The sequence below is a fragment of the Mastacembelus armatus genome, chromosome 8 (assembly GCF_900324485.2).
Source record: "Mastacembelus armatus chromosome 8, fMasArm1.2, whole genome shotgun sequence".
Lineage (NCBI taxonomy): Eukaryota > Metazoa > Chordata > Actinopteri > Synbranchiformes > Mastacembelidae > Mastacembelus > Mastacembelus armatus.
Genome location: NC_046640.1, coordinates 15,453,490 through 15,469,110, shown reverse-complemented (window position 1 = coordinate 15,469,110; position 15,621 = coordinate 15,453,490). Strand labels below are relative to the sequence as shown.

General features: G+C 40.8%; 1 protein-coding gene across 1 annotated transcript in view; it reads right to left on the bottom strand.

Moving 5' to 3' along the window:
• Window positions 1–15,621, bottom strand: part of coro7 (coronin 7) — a 91,265-nt gene that overhangs the window by 54,349 nt on the left and 21,295 nt on the right. Inside the window, exons 8-9 of the mRNA XM_026325873.2 lie at window positions 10,184–10,267; window positions 9,963–10,045 (exon numbers count right to left, since the gene is read on the bottom strand). Coding sequence (XP_026181658.1) covers window positions 9,963–10,045; window positions 10,184–10,267 — 167 coding nt within the window. The remainder of the gene's footprint in view (window positions 1–9,962; window positions 10,046–10,183; window positions 10,268–15,621) is intronic.

The window sequence follows — 15,621 nt, the reverse complement described above, 5'->3', positions numbered from 1 at the left end:
GACAGCAGACAGAGATGAAGAAAAGAGGAGGGGGTCTTTCCAGTTCAACCACCACATATTTTCCCCTCGTAAGGGATATAATTTACACTAACCCACTAAAGGTCAGGAGCAGAGCACCCAGTGCCAACTCCATCTCAGCAGCCAACACAGATTTTTTTTCTTCCTCTCTTTCGTTCTGTCCCTATCTTTGTCTCTATAAGTATCCCATCCTTTCCATCTATTTTCATGGGACTTACTCCAATCACTGTGGATTTTAGGCTGGAAGATGCTCGTGTGTTATTCAAAGGCAGTATGTCTTTAAACAATCTTGGTTTTTGCAGCATGTGGTTGGCAGCTAGTGTGTTCCATTCCAGCTTCAATGTCTTCCATCCACTTCTTCATTATGGTTACAATGCAGAGGTGGGAGGGGAAGAAAAAAATTGCACATAACAGCAAAGGTGGGCTTGGCATGGCACTGCATATACAGAAGGTCAGGAAAAGGAAAGATGTAAAACATAAAGGCTCCGTCCTGAAATAACATCAAAAGTATGTATAAGTATGAATTATACAGCTTTAACTGAGCAAGACCGAGAGAGTTTGAAGTTCACTTCAAAAGAGGTTGTTGTTGAATGGTTAAGTGTCCGAAACCACCTACATCTCCACCTTTCCAATGCTGGAATTTGGAAGGCTGAATCTTTCTTTTTTTTTTTTTACTTTTCAAAATTAATCTCTCTAACACTCCAAAAGTAGGCACAGTTTGTACGATTAGAAAACAATTGCGTGTTCCAAGTCTCGTTCCTCTCTGTGACTGGACTTCACTATTGAATATGTCCATGCACAACAGATCTGTAGACCACTGGAACCTGTAGAATGTGTGAAGATATACTGTATGTTGACAAAAGACTGGTGTTTGGCAGGAAAAAGCGAAGTTCACACAAATGACTTCATTTGCTGTATGTGTTCACGGATGTGTTAGAAGGCACAGTACTCAGCTTGGAGCTGAGTGTGGAAATGGTGCACAGACAATCAGCTCACTGTCCCCACAACTTCACAGCACTGGTGGACCGTGGATGGACTATGATGGCCAGGATGTGTGGGGAACAGTTAAGAATAATACGGGCCACCTCACTAGCATGTGTGTACAAATGTCTATCATTCATCCATCCACCTTGTGATTTTTCAGTCCAGTGGTAATGAAAGGTTTGTTCCTACAGAACACCACCCAGGCTGGTCAGCTTGAAAGACCCAGCAGCTCACCATGTTTGTGCTCTAGGGAACAAGAAGTCCCTTAAGTATTTCCCTACAAGTGGGTCTCCCTTATTCTCTGGGCTGATCTTTTTGTCAAACATGTTTGTCTAATGTGCTTTGTAAAGGAGTTGCTCTTTCACCCTCACTCCCAGACCCAATCCACACAGCTGCCATGTAAAGAGACCAATTGGAAAGAAAAGCAGCATGATTCAGTAAAGAAGTAAGAAAGAGGTAAGAAACTGGGAAGGCATAGCAGCTTTACAAAGCCCATTATTCAGTGGCAAAATATGAAAAACTAGTTCCTTGTGTGGCTCGAAAACAGAAACTAGCTGAAGAAAAAATATATTTGCTACTATATAACTCATTTAATCATTATGCTGGCCTGAGCGAGCAATGAGAGTCAGGAAATTAAAGCTAATTTAAGGTGAAGTAAACTAAGAACAACTCACTTAAAAAGTTAAATAAAGAAAAGGAAAAAAAGAGGGTCAGTTTCTCATCTATGTAGCAAATGGATGCACATCCAAAAGAAGACATGGATCATTAAGTCTATGTCCTCCTGTCAAATGTCTCTGAATAAGGATGAACACTGTTTGGTGATGGTCTGTGTGTGCTGAAAAGAGTAAAGAAATGGCAGATCTGTCCAGGCATGTATGTGTGTATGACAGTGTGCCACGTTATATAAGAATGGATGTATGTATGTGTGTGTGATTGACTGATCCAACTGATCTGGCTTGATAGCAGGAATGCAGCACCTTCAGCTCATGGTTGGGCTGCTATGTGAGAGACACCTGTGCTCTTTACCCCTTCAACACACACTCACACACATGCATGCAAAGTGTGATACAATGAAGCTTTGGCTTAAAAACTCTGCGAAGTTTATGGGAGACAGCACACCACAGAAAAACACCTTTTCACAATCATATGCCTGCACCAGTGACTGTGGCAACAATAGTAGGCCGAACAACACCATTTAACAACTGCTACAGTACATGAAAATGGCAGACTGAGATGTTAAATTTGTCTTGTACTAAATTAAGGAAGTCTTAAACGTAACCTTTAACAGTCTTCTTTTGTTGTCATCTATTGTTGCAAGAGCAAACCGTTCTGCAAGAAAAACAGCTCTTAAAAGACCTCTACCCCCTGCTTGCCCCCAGCTCTTTGGTTCCCTGCCCTCCAGAGTGGTGCACAAAGCACACATACAATAGCTGGCTGGCTAATTGACCTTGCTGTAATAATGCTAGCTGGCCACATAGTGAGGTATTTGAGCAGATGTTATAACAGGAATGTTCAGAGATTATTTCAAGAGCACACAAACTAAAGACCAACCGGTGCTCCCCCTGAGGGTCCTTTATCTTTTCTTCTCTTCTCCCACTTAAACTTGCACAAAGGGGAAATTACTTCTTGGTCACCACTACATCCTCACCTCTTCTCCCATGAATTACATTATGATGACATTTTTTAATCTTTTTAAGCCAAGTGAACCTGCACAGATGCACACATTAACATAGATAAAACTGAAATTCAACAGGTGGTGATGCTGTGCAGTCCTTTCCCTTCTCTTTTCCTCTGTGGTGTCACTGTTTGAGAAGCACGTTGTTACATTTGTTTTGAAAGGCCCAATAAATAAATATATCTTCACTTACTTGCTCAGTAATATGCTCAGTAACGTGTGCACATATACAGACATAACAGTACATACGTCCACGTTACGCCCAGCTGCACGGCTCAAGCTTAGGTGTATCATTACAATGAAAACACAATGAGGCAATAAAACATACAATCATATAGAGCTATAAGGTGAAAGTACACAGATGCACAGACAGACACACATACACACACAATGTGAATGGTGGCATGCCTGAGCACTTTTCCCATTAAACTAAGCATGCCTCACTGACATGTTTCCAACACTGTGGGCCCACATGGGAAGTGACATCATCCAGAAGCACATGTGGCCCACCTGCCACTGACCAATCAGGGAGCCCCTTTAATTTTAAGGAATTTCCTTCTGTTTTCTTGAGTTTCCTGTTCAGATATCCGGGCTGCCACTGACGGGTCCACAATCACTGGTTTCAATCATGGAAGCATGATCATAAAAGAGAATACAATGAGCAGACAATCCACCTAGCCTGTTCTTTCTATTATATGATAGGAAAAGTTTGCTCACTCACACCTTAAAAAGAAGGAGAATTGGGCTGTATTTGCTGTACTGGTATTACATACACCACATATACATGGGAAACGTTACTGCCTGACATTAAAAGGCTGGCTGAAAATGGTTGCTCTATTTTACTGATCATTTTCTGAACGTACTACTGAAATGCTGAGCATTTACAAACAACCTGCGTGACCATGGAAAGCTAGTCTAGAGGACATCAACATGAGAATAATTGTGACTATCTTCAGGACAGGACCCAGCATTATTTTAGAGTTTACAGCAAGGCAAACCCACAGTAAGTCTCAATAAAAACAAGTGAAGGTTATATCAAGTGCAGCTAAAAAGGTGAATCAATGGACAGACTTGACAAAATCAACCTGTACCAGTGTGATGGAAAGATTAAAGCATGGAGAAAATAAAAAAACCCAAACTTAATCCTGAAAGTCTGATCTTGAAGACGTAGTTGTGGTGGGGTTTTGGCTTTGTCACTTCTCACAGCAGTAGCACAGAATTACACAGAAACAAATTTCACACAGATTATTCTAAAATCACTGAACAATACAGCACATTACTGTGTAGGAGGATCTTAACCTCACAGCCAAAGCAAAAACAGTTATTTCAATGTCAAACAGTGAAATGTACTTGACTAGGCACTGAATGCAGAATATAAAAAAGCGTATTTAATTCCAATTTTAACTTCATTATTCCTTGTAAGGATATGAGGTGTGAAGTGACAAGCTGCCAATCTGCAGCAGTGGAAGCGAGGCTGCAGGGCATGGGGGAGCAGGCTGCAGGGCAGAGCAAACCAGCTAGTAATGGGAAACACACTCCTCTCTGTCGCTCAAATTGTTCTTACTACCACAGCACAGAGAAGTGGCAGGCATCCAGGAGATGAACTGGCATTCAGAAGCAAGGAAAGATTTAAAAACGGGAGCTCTGCCACACCACAGTTCCTGATTCTCTTGAAAGGGACAATCATGGGTCTTATAAAACACATGCACGCAATGAAAGAGTCATGGAGGAAGATAAGGGGGGTGTATAAAGAGGGATAAAATATAAAGACAGGCATGGCAGAGAAATTAAATTAAAAAAACTCAAAGTAAAGAAAATTATAGGACAAATGAGGCACTAACTCAACCTTGTGTATTTTCACTCAAGTCCTCCTAGTCTGGAAGCCCTCTGTCAACCTGCCATTGAAGCTCATCCACAAATACTATTCCCTTCCACTTAATAGTGAATTTGTTTATCTCCCAGCATTGAATCCATGTGTTGTGAATAATGGCTTCTGTTGGTTCCACTTTAGCCCTGTGTCCTCTGCCAACCCAACTTTCATCTCTATCAGACACTCATCTGCAGGATCTCTAAATGAAATGGGCATATGATCGTCCCAAACAGCGTGAAGACATTTGCTGGGGCAAAGATCACAAGAGTTACTGCCACTGCATTTTAATAAAAAGGAAAAAAGACATTTTCCAGATGTTGGAGAAAAGCAGTATATGTAGCTGCAAGTGGAACTCTGTGGCTGTTTATGTAAAGATGGAAAGTGAATTCTGATACTATCTCAAACTCCAAAACTCAAGACAGTTTAGAGTTAGGTTCCAAAAAAAGGGCTTTAAGTTTTGAGTCATTTGTGCAATTACCTAAACAGCATTAAGACATTCTCAACTGCCACGTCATGCAGAGCAGCTTCCCCTGACAAATCATCTCCAGTGTAGTGTATAAAACGAATTATAACCCAAACCATAAAAGAAAATAAAGAGAAGTAAAGGTGACGGGAAGCAGAGAAGGGGGAGGTAGGTAGGAAGGAGGTACAGTAGCTAAAGTTTGGAGGGAGAGACTTTTCTATTTTTCCTTCTGTGGTGAGTTCACGTAGAAAGGGTTCTTCTGATCCCTGGAGTGCTGAGCACATACCTGCGGGATGAAATCAAAACCCTCTGTGAATTATATTAAATATTGCCTGCCAAAAACGCCACATACTTTCATGTGTTTTTACCAGTTCTGGAAAGCTCCATTAGGCATTGCTCTTAAAAAAAGAAAAACACTTAATTAGAATCCCAGACACCAGCACCTTCAAAGACTTAGCTCCCTGCTTTAATTTCAAGATTAGAGACAAAAGTTATAGAGAAATCGAGAGACAAATAATAGCTAAGTGTCCAATGGGTGGGATAAAGAAAGAAGAATAGACACTGTGTTTTTGATTGATTATTAGAGTCCAACAATAAGAGGACTATTGCTGTTTTGGGTGAGAACAGGTTTGAAAGAGTTACAGAGAACTTCTCGATGAGGTGTTACAAAGGAAAAGAAGGCAGGGATTGCCTAATGAGCTTCCATGAAAAGCCCCTAGAAGCTAAGCAAGAGATGATATCTCTAAAAAAATATATGAGGGGATTTTAGAACTCCCACCTCCTTTTTCAACCTCTTTTCCTGGTCAAGCTCCCTCTCCACAGAATCAAAAACTGAAACCCCAAATGACTAACAGATTCCAGACACCATGTTTCATCTGTCTGTGAATTCAGAGCTCAGGTTCTTTGACAGAGCACGTGCGGCCAAATAGGGGCTACACAGCTGAACTGTCAACTTGACCCTGAGGATCACATGATGATCATGCTTTTGCCTTTATCTCCATCCTCAACATAAGTTTCTGAAGTGGACCCAGATAAGGCTCCATTTTCTTACACTGTAAGAAAGGAGCAGGGTCAAACTATCATTCAAATATTCTGTAACCTTTTTTATTTTTGGTCTGGTTTGGCTAGCATTGGTGCAGCTGCACCTAATCCCCACAGGAAAGTCTTCATCTGGGACTGATTTTAGACTGCTTTTGCTGGGGTGGGAGAAAGGGGGGACTGTTTTGTAAAAAGCTGTTCCCCCTCTGGGGCGTAGGTCTATTCAATCCATTTGATTAAAGAGAGTTTGGCTCAATTATACCCAATGGCTGGGCTGTGCTCTCAGGCACGACCTTAGTAGAAAAATAGTCAGCATCACACCTGGAGTACTCCCATTCATCCACCGCAAAGCTTCACTAATCTGTCAACATTGCGTGTCTCAGAGGGTGAGTTCTTTGTGTAACCTGTGACTGAGCTGCTAAAACAGAAGGAACATATGGCGTATGTCTTCTCCAATCAGCAGGCTGGATGCTGGTGAGCACCAGTTCACAGTCATCTGTTTTAATAAGCTCCTCCCTGGAAAAAGACAGAGCAGAAGAGCTATGCCAAGATGAGGAGTAATCGTAGGTGTATGTGTGTATATGAGTACATGTGTATGTGTCCATGTGCTTGTGGAGAGGACCAGCACACTAGTAGTGACTGAAAACAATTTCAGTGGTTAGCGTTAAAGCCAGCACTGTTCTGAGGTTAGTTTCATCATGCTGAATCCTTATCAAGTGACCCTTGTAAAATGCCCTGTCAGCTTTATGACATGATTACAACCTACTACTCAGGCACATATAATAAAGACTTTATTGTTTGTTTATTAATTCTGTGTAAGGAATCTGTGTGTTTTGTGTGTGTGTAGTTGCTAAAGCTGGGGATTAATAATAATCATCATCTCTGCTCAAGCTTTTACACAACGAGCTGGTTGTAATCACACCCAGTTGTAAAGTTCACTGATTGCAGTTGGTTTAGAGGCCCAATTAAACTCATTATTATAATTCCGCTTCACATCACAGTGAAGAGTATAAGGGAGAGAACAGGACACCAAGATTTATGCAGTTTTCCAATATCCAGATCTGCAGATTGTATGGAAAACAGGCCTGCAGTAATAGCTACCTCTGCACAGTTAAAAACATCTCTCACACTCATCACCCTCCATCCCTCAAATTTTCAGTCTCCATTTCAACCCCAACCAAAAAATAAACATTTCCCCTCCATTATTCTCTATCCAAATTATATTCCACCCACAACCCCATTTTACTGGCTCATGCTCCCAGGTCTCCTTATGTTGTGACACTCCAAAAACAACAACAACAAAAAAAAAGTCCTACTGATGTGTTGTGGATGAGCACAGCTAACTCCGTACAAGCCAACTTGCTGCTCCAATTACACACCATGGTTATAGGGCCCTTTTAATTGAAAACAGTCAAAAGAAAAATAACACATTTACATGCACCTTAGGCCCTAAATGACAGGGAGGAAATGCTCCACTAAGGATGTTTGACTTTAAGCTTCCTAATCTGCTCCTTCTCAAGTGCAAATAAAACTGGAGAGAAGTGCCTGAAATCATGCCCTTATTCATAATCCCTATTTAATGTACACACTTCAGTACTGAGAAGTAAAGTACTGAGTACTAAATAACACAACCAAGGTCTCATTTTCTAGTATTGCATTTTGTCTTGTTCATAGACAAGAAGCATGCACTAAGGGAATGCTGAACCAAAACAAAATGATGACAACAATGATAACAAACCAGAAACAAAGAATTAAAACCCTGAAGCACAAAAGGAACTTGAGGACAGCTCAAACTGTGATGTGACTTTTTCTTTGTTGTTTTATTTTGAAGGATTTAGGCTGAATGGTGGCAGTATGATGCCTATACCTAAGAAGCTACACAGCGAGATACTGAATAAAGTGTGGCTAGAATTACTGGAAAGAAGCCCAGACACGAGCCTATAGGTCCCAGCTGAACTATAAAATAGTGATTCAAGAAGGATACAGTTAAACTGAGTAAACAGCCAGCAATAACAAACATTTTGACCTTGTTATTAGGAGTAGAAGAAAAGTTAGGAGAGAGAGGAGTGAATATTTTGGCAGTGAACATGTAAAAATGAAAAGTTAATTAAGATAAAGAACGGCAGTAAAGGGCAAGATCTCATCTGTCACTTGACTGTCTACCTGTTTTCAATCAGTACTTCTCTGCAGCATCTGGAGGGGATGTGGCCTTGAAGTGACAGCTCTCTGACACACTATCCTGACCACCATCCCGGAATATGAGAGCATGATTGAACTGATTTAATACAGGACACACTGCAGATGTAGCCTAGTAATTACATCCAAGGGAAAAATCACAGTACTTTAAATGAACTAGTATCAAATGCAGGAAACCAAAAGACTTGTCTCAAATTCAAAGTAAATTAAATTTATCCAAGATGAGTTCTTTGGTTTATTCAAGAAAATGTGGAAAGACTCAGAGAAAACCAGACAGTGGCTTAATACAAAGGAATGCTTTACAGCTTGTCCCCAGATGAACAGGACAGTTCAGTAGAAATCGTCACACTGCTGACACATTCTCTTCACGTTGCACAATCATCATATCCACAGAACAGCAGCTACAAACTCTGAGCAAACCTCAACATTCTTCTGTCTAAGAGCAGAGACACCAGGAAAGAAAACCTTCCACTAAAATTAACTAATTATCACTGCTACTGCTACAGATACCCAGCTCCTGGTGTGTTCCTCATGTTTACAAAAGCTCACTGATTTTTCCAAACATTTAGTTATGGGATACATGGGAATAATCTGGGCAAAAATCAGGGTAGTATCACATATCCTTAACTTCCATAAACTGTATGCTGGCACTATACAATGCAATTGATTCCAAAGACGCACTTAGACAGGCAACTATCTGTCTCGCTTCAATGAAAGAGGAAGTGAACGAAATGGAGATGAGCGGCAAACACGAGGGCAGAGGGAGGAGGGGGAGCAGAGGTTGTTATTTAGGACCCTGCTGTGTCAACTCCTCTCTCTCTCACAAACACAGATCCCACAGCGAAGTAAAGAACTATGCCATTCCTTAAAGACTGCTTCTCTCGAATGGTCTTGGGCTAATAAAAATTCTCACACTATTTGCATAACTGTGAAGGACACTTGCTGGTCCTTGCTGCAACCACAGGTAGGCACAGACTCTTAAATGCCTCTGACAAAGAACAAATGTGGAATTGGTGCAGCCATAGCTGTAAAACAAACACCTTTCTCTTTCTCTCTGTGCTGCTATCTCGCTGCCTTTTATAACAATAAATTAATCTAATCCACAAAAGCATGCTGTATGACCTTGCAAAGTCCGGTCAGCTCTAGTTCAGAATGACTTGGCCTGCCAACCTGTTTATAATAGCACTAAAATGCATGAGCTGGATCTGACAAAAGAGCCCTCACTTCCACCCCCTTTGTTCCCTTTCTACTTCCATTCCTGTCCTCTCTGGAGCCTGGCCACGCTCCCACTCTCCTCTGGTCCTCGGCAGCATGTTTGGAAAAACCAACGCAGCGACTGGAGAAGGTCAGAAGCAGAATTGACAAGGGAAAAGTGTCAATGTGGCTACTCCTGCTGCATGACCCCTTGCTGTAGTTATGGGCTGACTGATGCAGGTGCACATGCACACGTGCGTGTGCACACACACACACACACACACACACACACACACACACACGCACTGCTCCCTGTTGATAGAGAGAAGTCTGTGTGGCTCTGACCAGAAAAATGGCTGGAATGTCCAAAGACACTGTCATAACTCTGGGAGGTCCACATGCCCGTATGCCCTGTAACTCATGACTCGTCTCTTTTTGACTGACATTAAAGAGATTAGAGTGCCAGCCAGTTATGGGATGGGTGGGGGCAGGGGAGAGTAGTTGCTCATTGATGCAGTACTCACCCACTGGAAGTGCCAAGTGATACAGAGCTGATGGAAGAGCTCAACTTCCTGCTGTCCCAAAGCCTCACCTCTCGACTACGCATCTGCACACAATAAGATGAGACATTAATGAACACAAAAAGAGGCACACACAAAAGCTGATGACCAGAGACCCAGAGCAAACACATCAGGCTAAACCAGTCAATAATAGTATAAAATATATATGTGTAAGAGTTTCTTACCATATCAAAGCCAGTGGTCAGTAAAAGGTCGTCTCTGGCCCACTGGATGCGGGAATCCTTGTTGTTCTGAAGACTCTTGGCACTCTATGGGACAAAAAAAAACAAAAAAAAACACTCAGATACTCCTAACACAACAAGACAAATTAAGTGTATCTTACTTGATTACTTGATGCTGACTTGCTTAAGTTGGTGTCACAATAGTCAAGCTTAAATTTAAACCAAACCTTGAGATCTAGATTAAGATGAGAAGGCACAAGTGCAGATGATTTACAGGGAGGAGAGTGGAAGGAAAACAGACTATTCTCAGATACCTCTGACAGACCCATATGGACAAACCAGGACTTGTCCAATGAAAGGAGCACTTGTTATTGTTGATATAGCCAACAAGGTGACTTCTGCCTCGAGTGCAGCCTAAATTACCAAACTGCATCTGGGCATGTTATCATGGTACTTAGACTTAGCTACACTGCTTACATGGGGAATATGTGTCAAAACAGCACCATCAGTCTGGGTTTGATAGGTGGTCTTCAAATACAAATGAGACATGTTGTCAAAGGTAATGGTGAAAAAAACTTGTGAATGTTGAAAACAGAGAATGTGTATGTTTGGAAAGGCAACATGTTTAACAGGAGAAAAAAAGAGTGGAAGTAAATTGTGCAGCATTTGATGTGTATCTTTCTCAACACTTGAATGCTAATGAATCAAGTAATTTACTGTAATTATGAAGGTGTGGACAAACAAAGAGATTAATTACACAAGGCTGAAAAACATTCTAGTTGTTAAATTACCATGTATTCAAATCCTGAGTTTATATGACAGGTCCTAACTACATTAATGTGTCACAGCCACAGCCAGTCACTGAGCCCCTGGTATCTGTGTACTAAATACTAGAGTTACTTTGAGCTTTCCCATAAGGCATAGAGGTCAACGATGAGGTTTCACTGGAACAGAAGCCATTAGCCCATCAGCCTGCTGTGTCTCTCCAAATTACTGCTGTCATTTTTATGACCATGTTAACCCTGAGGCACACGGCCTGTGCATGGCAAGAAGACAGAGGCTTATTTTCCAAGGCTTAACACTCACAATTTAAGAGATGGATTGTGCTGTCTCATTCTAATGTCAGAAGAGAAATTGTTAAAAAACAAAAGGGAAAGAAGTGAAGCTTGTATATTACACCCAAGAACACTATGCAGGCTGCAGGGCCTTGAAGTGCACTACCCCAATTAACATATGACTATATTTGAGTCCAATGGGCACTGTCCAAAGCTACAACTGACACTAACAGCTGGACAAAAAGGGATGAACACACAATATTAAATTCTGTTTGAGAAGCACACATGCACATGGAGAGACACATGTGGGTTCTATTAATTCTGAGTCAAACTCCACTTCCTTTTCTCTCCTTTCTGACGTCACTCTCGCCACACGCCTGGCCAAGTGGTTTGAGTATCAACTGCTCAGCAGGAATCATGGTGGGGGGGGGGGTCTGGTTATTTAAATTTCTTAAAACTTTCTCAATTCAACGACTCATCACTGCTTGCCAGATCCACACCAGGGTGCTTCCTATGCTGGTACATGTGGACAATAAATGATATGTTAGCTTGCTGTGAGTACTGCAGGAATTCTTAGGACAGAGGATATGGGTGGTCATTTTTAGTCCGTAGAATTACTGTTTATTTTACAGATTTCACAGAAAGCTTTCTATGTCAGTATATTGTAAATAAATCTTATCTCACCTAGGACATAAAGGTATGCAGAAATGACACACTGAGTTACACTGAGGGATAAGTCAAGTCTTGATCCGTAACTCCTCATGGCAGTGAGTAAGCACATGCAGAACATAACTCACCAAAAAACTACTTTTACATTTCTAATTCTTGGTACAAATTAAATGAATAAGAGACAATAAGTGAATTATTGGGGTTAAGCAATAAGACTTTTTAAACAACACAAGGCTGTATACCTTATATTACTCATTTCTCTGTTCTGTATGCATACATTTAAATTGGATATAAATCTCATCTTCTAACTGTGGGTTAGATGTAAGACAAGTATTCTCCAAAGTGTTAGACTTTTCCACTAAATGTATATCTTAGGCCAATACTTCTGTGCTGGAACAATCCCTGTCAGTGAAGCAGAACAAATGATAAATCACCAGCAGATGAGAAGATGAATGTGTGCCTATTGACCACTGGTGGTTCAAACTAAATTTATTGTTCACGGCTATAATGGGACTTAACATTGCTACATATATTGGGCGCATGAGCTGACATGAAATCGCGGTTTTACAAAGTACCTTCTCAGATGTGCACTTCTGCACCTCTCTCAGGGATGATACATCTTTGTCTGTACCAGTGTTTTATCTGACACCACCTGAATGTTACGCAGATGTTTTTTGGTCACTGGTATGCTCCCAAATAGCTTTATCCACTAGAAGGGATTAGAAAACACTCTACTGACCTGGCTCTCAAACACGTTTCTGAAGGTATGCTACCAAAGCAGTGACAGAGTTGATAATATGTCCTGGGTTGAATAAACACCTAAAGCTGTGAGTGAGGATAATTCTTCAGAGTGCAGTCAGAAGGTATGCCTCATGCAGGTAACGGAACTCATATTTGCCTCAATAAGTCCATGAAAGTGACTCAGTTGAAAAATAGCACAGATGTACAGGACAGATCCAGAGTAAACAAAAAACTCCAAAAAAGTGATAGATCAGAAAAGAATGGGAGAAGGAAGCAGAAAGGCTAGAGTCAGTGCAATATAAACAGGCATAGAGAGAATTCATTGCCATTGAGCACCAGCACCAGTGGTTTATTTCCTTCCAGGGGCAAGACAGAGCAGAACTGGCACTCTGACCAAACTAGGAACAATAGTTTGGACTATTTTAATCTGCCAGGGTCTTAACATGGGAGCTGCTTTTAGGAGCAACACGTGGCATCTGATTCATATTTCTGGGTAACAGGAGGTGACTTCAATTGCATTCAATTTATATGCAAAAATAAACACTATAAATTCTGCATCATCACTTTTTCCCATATTTAGCCATGCTGATCCATCACTGAGCACCAGATGCTTGTGTCAGTGTGAAGTCTGTTTCCAAGTCCATCATCACAGTACCCTTACCGGGAAACAAGACTAAGAAAAGGCTGTATTTAGGCATAGCTGTGGTTTAAACTTAATATTGACATTATTATGCTAACATGCTCATAATGACAATACTAACATGCCGATGTTGACTAAATATAATGTTTAACATATTCAGCATGCTAATATTTGGTAATGGGCACTAAACTCAAAGTAAAACTGAGGTTTTGTGTGTATTTGGTCATAAAGCGAAGGACTGGATAAATAAAAACATTTGTCTAGATGATAACAGGTTAGATGAAAACTTAGGGAATCACAAAGGTCGTAGGATTCTCAAGGGAAAATTGTATACTGCATTTCATGACAAAACCTTCCACAGATTCATTAAACATTAAAACCACAAATGGTTGTGCCACAGAAATGAATACAGGCACTGTAAAATCATGAAATCATTGAAGTCAATGGAATTCAGGGGCTCAATAATGAAAAGATACTTGAAATATATCACCTTTCTGTGAACCGGCTCTGGAGCAGACAAGCTTAGTTTTGCCATTACAGCATCCCTCAGGCCTTTATTACACTGCCTAGCCAGTCAGGACTCACAACAGCTCCACATGCTCCAAAGATCACACTGCCACAATGTCATCCTTCACCTGGATCTGAAGGCATATACAGTTTTAAGCTTTTAGATGAAATGCCATTAAGGCTTGGCAGCTGGTGCAACAGAAGTTCAACTGTGGACTAGGAGTTTGTGCTGTTTAACTTTTTCCAATAAACAGTGTTTCAGCTTAAGGAAGTATAAGGTAGTTGTTCATGAACTACACTAAGACCACAGGGCATCCAGAGGACACAACATCTGGACCTTGTGTGTGTGAATATAAATGTTGCCAAACAGTATCTCTCCTCTGCAGTTGTAAATTTAACTCAAATCCCATTCACCTAGAACCCCCCTCCTCATGGCTGAACCTGACCGACATGCTACAAATCGATCATGGCATACTTAAAAACAGGGAAAACAGGAGTGGGGGAGGGAGTGAAAAAAGAGAGCGAATAAGACAAATCTTTTCCTTAGCTGTTAAACAAAAGAACCAAAATGATGGAATTCAGACAGAAGGAAAAGAAGTAAAGAGAAATGGTTCATGACTTAAGAAAATATTCACAGGACAAGCAGAGAATCAGTTACACCTGCTCAAATGACTGGATCACACATACACTCAAGAACAGAGAGGAGATGACATCGCATTTGGGAAAAAATATTATCAACACAGGTGTCTGCATCAATATGTGAGAACACATATTTTAGACTGCTAAGCAGTATAAGTAATGGACCTGGATTAAAAAGTGTAGCAGGTTGTGAGAATGCTAATCTAATGGAAATGGCACCAACCAGGGTTAAACACTTTGCAGACAGAGATGTAGACAGGAAAATGCCAGTCAGCAGTCTGGTCAATTATGGTTTTATGGGTCTATTAAGTGTCCTCTCCCAATATAAACAAATGAGGATCACTTCATCTCTTTCTGTCCTTCTCCCTCAGCTATTTAACTTGTGAACTTCAACAGACGGAGATCACATCTGTGTCACTCACAGAGAATGTTGATTCACCCACTGGGACGAATATCAGGTGTCTGTATGCACATATGGGAACTATCCCAATCTCTGCATCTCCCTCTATGTCACTTACCGACTCTCTTTTTGTCCCTCCTAACACCTCACCGTTTATCAGCGTATCAGTAGGGGTTGAAGTATTTAACAATGACTGCCAGTAGTGAAAAAATTAATGTAGCGCTGTAAGGTACTAGAAGAACAAGTGCTTATTTTCTCAGCTCCAACTAGTGTTATGAAACAGTATATTGGCAGATTTACCAGTCAGATAAAGATTGTTTGAAGGAAATAAGATCCATCAAATGCTCCTGCTGCAAAACGACCAAACTCACTTCTGCCTTCTGCATTGGCATGTCTTAGTCTTTTCATAATAAAACTGATGCCTGTTTGGCTGAACATGGGCAAATTATCAACCGCTGACTTTACAGTTTTTGTTTTATTTTTACTGTAGCTGGTGCAGTTTTAGGAAAAGGAACAGTTTAAGGTTTTGGGAAATGGATTTGTACATTTATGTAGTTTCTTGCAAATTGATATGATGGATAGCGCTCTCACACCTGTCTAGTAAACACAAATCAAGTAGAACAGTTAGCCAGGAGTATCACAACGAATGCAAGAAGGGTAGACACCAAAAGGCAATGGCCACCACTTATGAGCACCTTCAATAATAAATAATTAAAATCTTATTTGATTAATTTTATTCATAGTTACATCCAAATTAAAAAAAAGGAACATTAGGAAACCAGATTAACGC